Consider the following 6,949-nt stretch of genomic DNA (forward strand, 5'->3'; position numbering starts at 1 on the left):
TTTCTTCACAGATCATTTATTTACCACCTGCTGACATGTCAGGATCCGTTTTTGTCCCAACTGAACTGCCATTGATGCAGAATGGATCAGTAGAATAATCGGTGATTGAAGAAGGATCGCCCTGTAGAAAGCAGCAAATACTGATCCATTCTGCATCAATGGCAGGTATGAAGGGCCAAAAAAACTGATCCTAACATGTCAGTAAGTGGTAAATAGATGATCCATGAAGGAAAAAAAAAAGTTTGGAGATCAAGAATTAAGCACACACTAGCGGAGGGCAAATGCCCCATTTTAGGGGTGAAGGTGTGGCAAGATCTCAGAACAGGAGCACCTATGAAAAAAGTCAACTGTAGAAGTTAAGATGGGGTGTGACAAAGGTCTTATTTAGGGGGGGTTGTGCTTTAGTCAGGCTCTCTCCTTTAATCAAGCCATACTAAATGCCATACACAGGCTATGATTGACTAAGATAAAATAAAAACAAGCATAAAAGTTTTCTGCTTTTTAATTATTAAACTGCAAACCATGTGAGGCAAATGCGTGTATGAACAATGCAGTCAACATTTGGAATATGTGAACAATGCAGTTAACAAGAAACTGTAAACTGGAAAAAAAAGTAGTGCTTTTTTGCTGAAGTGACGGTCCTCCCTCGCCAAAATTTAACTCACAGAATTTGACGTTCCGAGTCAACAAATCTCATCATGTCCATTATACATTTCCGATGTGACAACTGTGAGTCACAAAGAACTGTACCAGGAGACCCTCATCCACGTAGCTCGCACCTCCCTCAGAACCAAGGTTCACGCAGAGATGGCAGACCTCCTCCACGAGGCTGTTGTAGATGCTGTTCTGGCCATTGCCAGAACAGAACTGATGAGATCCGAGTCCTGAAATCAAAGCAAACATAAGAATGTTGTTCTTTAGTCAAGTGGCTTAATTATTGGTAAAATAGTAAATAAATAAAAACCTGTGTAAGAAAAGAGGGGGGAAAACGCAGCATCAAAGTGAATTTATTATTTAGGCTTGTATACCCAAGGGATGCAGTGACCTAGTGGTTAAGAGGGTCAGGCTTGTTACCGAGAGGTTCCCAGTTCGACTCCCCAACACGACACTAGGTATGAAAATCACCGGGTGATTAACAATCCTGCAGGGTCTGGCAAGAAATAAGTTACTGCAACTTAGTCCGAACCCTGGGTAAATAACGATTTCTTCCTCTTCCTCTTCCCAGGAGTATTTATTTTTCTATGTAAAAAGAACTTTGTATGTACTTTATAAATAAAGCACTTAAAAACTTAAGCTAGTGATGGTACACCGTATTATCAATATTGGCAGACATCTTAAGTAGTATATTAAAACACAATTCCTACATACTGTAGGCTATATGGGGGGGGGGGGGGGGGGGGTAAGTAATTTTTGGTGGCGCTACCTACTGAAAAGTTAAGTGGCACCAGTGAAAAAGTTACGTCTGGAGCCGTGACCCCATCCCAGAACTAACTGTATCTACGTAAACACACCATGTCTTTCTAGACAAGACTCACTCTGCATTGGAGCTCCTTCACATGCGCCTGTCTCTGTCTCTTCTGCCCCCACCTCCACCTGACGCTGAAGCCCTGAAATCAAAGCAATCATAAGAATGTTTCTTCAGTAATGTGTCTTAATTATCAGTGCAACGGTAAATAAAACCGCAGTAAGGAAAAATAAATCCATTTTGTTTAGAACAAGAATTTGGAACTAAAGATGAGATGTGGTCATGACCAAAAGCACAAGGTCACAGGTACAAGCATAGATATAAATACCTAGATGCCTCATCCGGCAATGGCCGATGGACATTCTCAGTAATTAGCATACATGGTCGGCATTTTTGTTTCTTGGAGAAACTGGCCAATCACCGCGGGTCTTTCCCGTCACATGACAGAATCTACGGTGCGCTTGATGTGCTGCAGCACCATGCCCTGAGTGCACTGAAGAAACAACCCCAGAAGTCCCTGGAAAAACAAGGCTTTGATTGGCCTGTAGTGTCGCCGCCCATTGTAAAACAATAATGGATACTTCCGTGTTACTTCCTTGTAGCCGTCAAGGAAAATCTCATAAGGAAGTGTCATACATCACGTGGTTGCGTCCATAGAGATGCGCCATGACACTTTCGGTGGCATAACGTCTACCAGAAGTTCAGTGAATACATTGCAGTGGATGAGAGCCTTCTGGACAGCTCGTATCAAACATTATTTTCTGAACGAATGCAACCTTTGTGTTTTGTCATGAGCTCAAAGACTGGAGTCCTCATGCACGCGCAGTCATTATCATACCTTCAGTGTAGAGTAGGCTATTATTTTAGAACACACCCCTCTAATTACTCTTATTCTGATCAATCTGATTTTCTCATTTTCGTTGCAAGTTCAATATATTTCGCCTTCACATCTGCACAACTTGATGTAAAATTGTTTCTAAAACAGCCTGTTTGAAACAATTTGTCTATAGCGCCGCTGATACTGTACAGTATCAATTAGACTATCTTAGATTTATTCAATCATTTGACATTATATCTTAAAATCTATAGCCTAGTTTGACTATCGACCCAACACTAATACTGATGAGCTCAGCCACTTATTATTCTACTGATGCTCTGCGAAGAGATCAAACGTGACATGTTTAGCCTAGATGTTGGTCCGATCGTTAAAGTTGATATTTGAATTAAAACGTTACTTTGTTTAGCTGAACATAAGCTGGCATATATTGCAGCTGTTCTGCAAAAAGGAATGGTCAAAACTACCCAAAAATATGTGAGCCAAACTTGTGGAAACATATTCAAAAATACTTTTTTCATAGGGCTGTAACATAAGAAAATGTAGGAAAAGTGAAGGATTCTGAATACTTTCCGGACTGACTGTACGTAAACACCCCAACACCCCATCTTTCTAGACAAGACTCACTCTGCATTGGAGCTGTTTGAGAACCCCCTGTCTCGGTCTCTTCTGCCCCCACCTCCACCTGACGCTGGAGACCTGAAATCAAAGCAAACATCAGAATGTTTCTTTAGTCATGGGGCTTGATTCTCGGTGCAACGGTAAAAAAAAAAATAAAATAAAATAAAATGCAGTAAGGAAAACTGGAGGGAAAAAAAAGAAAAAACAAATCCATATTGTTTAGAAGAAGAACTTGGAATTTAAGATAATTTAAGCTCAGTTATTAATGGCCAGACAAGACCCCTATTCCAGAATGAACTGTATCAATGTAAACACACCATCTTTCTAGACAAGACTCACTCTGCATTGGAGCTGTTTGAGAACCCCCTGTCTCGGCCTCTTCTGCCCCCACCTCCACCTGACGCTGGAGACCTGAAATCAAAGCAATCATGAGAATGTTTCTTTAGTAATGTGTCTTAATTCTCAGTGCAACGGTAAATAAAACAGTAAGGGAAAATAAATCAATTTTGTTTAGAACAAGAATTTGGAACTAAGGATGATGTGCTCTGTGCTGAAGTGTGGGTCATGACCAAAAGCATAAGGTCACAGGTACAAGCAGCCGAAATGAGTTCAGTCACCCGAAAGACTTGGAGTACTGCTACTGCTCACTTCTTTGTGTCATCATTTCCAATTTCACTTGTTTATCCTGTATGAGTCATCTCTCATTGGATAACATTGGTATCTGACCATAACATGCATGTTCTGTTTACTAAACACCTGGAGAGACAGGGAGACCCCTGTTACTGAACACTTCATAGTAATTATTGCCATCCGAATATAGATATGTTTATCTTTTAATAAACAAAATCACTTACTGCACAATTCTTTAAAAAATAGCAGTAGCTATAGAATAGCAGTGTTCCTTCATGATTGACTAAATTAGCTTCTCAATTCTATATTGTATGTCCCAGCAAAGCTGTTAGAAGCCAATTTAAGATAAGGGTTAGCATTAAACAACAAACAAAAAGGGTTTTGTGTGTGTGTCTTCCCCGAGTAGAACTGAAATTCTTACCAGTTGGATTTTGAGGTCGGGGCTATTTTGTAGCCGCTCCTCCAGGTTTTCTAGGGATTGGGTATCAGCTAATGGCAGCAGATTTGGTTCAACACCTATGAGAATGAGAAAAGCTTTATCACATCACAGGTTTGCAGGTGTAAAACAGTGGGTGTATTTCCATAAAGAAAGGGAAGAAGATGGAGCAAGGGGAAGAGAGAGAAGATACATTTTAAAAAACAACAATGCATCTACATATTTACACAAGAATAAAGTAACTTTATTCTTTTAAGCCTTAGTCAATTTAAGACATTTAATGAATAGAGTAACATCCTCGCCTTTATTCCAACAGTCGATTCATTTGTGGATTATACAGTGAGCTGCACGTTTTAATTTTTTTCCTCCTTTTTAAAAAGGCAGTGAGCTTGTAGATCGGCGGTAGTGACGTGGCGCATCTAGTGAAAGCCGGAATTACACAATTTACATGTAAATAGGAAGTAAACGAGGGGGGGAATGGCGTTCGGCCACAGATGGGATTAAAGCACTTCTTTATTGAAAAATATGAACTAATACATTGCACAAATACTCTGGACACCTACTTAACATTTGGGGCAAGCACCTTATGTTTTGCATTTCTACATGTTTGGAGACATACAGCTCCAGGTTTTACCGGTGACATTTCAGGGCAAACTGGGGGTGTGGTCACTAAGACTCTCGTAGATACGAAAGTAAAAGTCAGATTTGATAAAATACATATACGATAGTCTTGATCTAAGGCTATAGTGAAGCCACACTTTAGAGCGTTTGTCACCACGGTCCATATTTCAGTGACAGCATGCCTGTTGCTCACTCGCATCTAAACGCGGTGTGTGGGGAGGCATGCGTTAATCCGACAGACCTTTTCTCCGACTATGTGGCATCCGCGTGCGGTTAGGGTTAGGGTGCGGGTTTGGTTCGGGTTTACTGTTTAATGTCGGAGCACTGCGCTGTCGGAGGAATGCGCTGTCGGACTAACGTACTGCACCCTATACGTGTGCGGTGCAGCGTAAATGAGTCACGCAGTCAAGTTAGATAAGTCCTGACAGATAGTCAAATACGTCTTTGATGATATATATGCCTTGTTTGAACGATTATTAGCACACCAAGGAAAAAGATAGCGCAGAGATGCAACAGAATCAACCAGATTGAACTTACTTGCTGTGAAAATAACAGCTGCTGATCAGACAGTAATGAACTTCTCCCATGCGCTGGAGTCATACAACCAATGACAATCACAGCCCTGCAAAGAAAGAAATGTTTGATTAACTAACAATACAGTATATTCAAACTCTAATTATGTTTACAGTTGTCATATTACAATTCACCTTAAAATAAGTTATAAGTAGCTATATCATATCAGTGGTTCTCAAAGATTTCCATGTCAATTGTATTTGGCTTCAGATTTGAAAAGGTTGTGCGCCAAGGAACCCCACAAGAGAAGTGTATTTACACCTGGAGGAACCATCTCTAGAAACCCACTTTAAGAACCAACACATTAAATGTACAGTGGTTCTCAGGTGGGGTTCAGCAGGGACCCTCAAGATTCCAAATGGACCCTTACAGGCCTTTAACTCTGAGAGTACCAATGGAACCAAATGGACCCTTACATATCTGTAACTGTGAGTGTACACATGTAACCAAATGGACCCTTACATATCTGTAACTGTGTACACATGTAACCAAATGGACCCTTACATATCTGTAACTGTGAGTGTACAAATGGAACCAAATGGACCCGTACAGGTCTGTAACTCTTACAGATCTGTAAGGGTCCATTTGGTTCCATGTATACTGTCAGTTACAGACCTGTCAGGGTCCATTTGGTTACATGTGTACACTCACAGTGTACAAATGGAACCAAATGGACCCTTACGTGTCAGTAACTCAAGAGTGTACCAATGGAACCTTACCTTTGACTTGCTTATTAAAAGTCCCCCCTGGCCTACAAAGCCCTGCAATATAAGTAAAATAAATATAGATTATTGAGGCAACTTCATGATAAACAGTAGAAAAGGCCACACACCTATGTATTCTATATACAAAAGGCAAGATACTTTGGTTTTAATAGCATGTTGTCTTTTAAAACGTCCAAACAAACGGTTTGTGTTTACAAGGAAATACCTGTTACACTACAGGCTAACTAACCAACAGAATCTTACATTATGTGCAGCATATGTTGAGTCACAACTTTATTTCTCAACCATTAATGTTCAGACGTGATCTAAATAATTATAAATGCATAAACATACCTCTTTTTGCTGTTCTGTGTTCTGTCGACGTCTCCCACAGACAATCTCAGTCACAGCTGCTGCAGATTAGACAGTAATCAATTTGCCCGCTGGTTTTCCTGCTGAGGTGGTTATCCCATGCGCTGGAGTCATGCAACCAATGAGAGCACAGGACACGGGGGTGTGTTCTGAGGGACGACCAATGAGCGCAGGTTTTATCGGTTGTCAGGGAAACCATCACGACCAATCACCGCAGGCTCTTGTCTCTCAGGCAATGGGAATAGAGTAGGAGGGTTTTCATTTTTTGGCATCAAAATATACTTCAGTACTCAAAGTAAAAGTACTCATTATGCACAATGTCCCATTTTACAAGTTATCATGTGTATAAAATCCTTTGGAAATAGCAGATCTACAAGCTCACAACGCGTCACAAAGCGACGTGTTGTGAGCTTGTAGATCACAGTGGTGTAAAGTGAATAAGTGTATTTACTCACTGTACTAAAGTAACATTTTTAGGTATTTTTTTTTTACTGGAGTATTTCCCATTCTCAATACTTTTACTTCTACTCCACTACAACTTAGAGACAAATAATGTACTTTTACTCCACTACAATTATTTGAAAACTTTATACTTAGTTACTTTGCAGATATAAATTATAATGAAAATAGCAGATCTACAAGCTCACAACGTGTTGCATTGGCGCCGTGTTGTGAGCTTGTAGATCTGCTAT

The 6,949-nt window shown here is 40.3% G+C and overlaps 1 protein-coding gene across 1 annotated transcript; it reads right to left on the reverse strand.

The window, feature by feature from the left end:
• Positions 1 to 597: 597 nt before the first annotated feature.
• Positions 598 to 6,295, reverse strand: LOC311063759 (uncharacterized protein). The gene is made up of 8 exons (XM_084083357.1): positions 6,240 to 6,295; positions 5,901 to 5,942; positions 5,146 to 5,230; positions 3,973 to 4,067; positions 3,261 to 3,332; positions 2,928 to 2,999; positions 1,536 to 1,607; positions 598 to 884 (listed from the first exon to the last, which is right to left on the reverse strand). The coding sequence occupies exons 5-8, from the start codon at positions 3,265 to 3,267 to the stop codon at positions 706 to 708; spliced, it is 330 nt and encodes a 109-aa protein (XP_083939483.1). The 5' UTR covers positions 3,268 to 3,332; positions 3,973 to 4,067; positions 5,146 to 5,230; positions 5,901 to 5,942; positions 6,240 to 6,295; the 3' UTR covers positions 598 to 705.
• Positions 6,296 to 6,949: the final 654 nt, after the last annotated feature.

This window comes from Gymnoscopelus microlampas (assembly GCF_963454915.1).
Source record: "Gymnoscopelus microlampas genome assembly, chromosome: 2".
In the NCBI taxonomy this organism is placed as follows: Eukaryota; Metazoa; Chordata; class Actinopteri; order Myctophiformes; family Myctophidae; genus Gymnoscopelus; species Gymnoscopelus microlampas.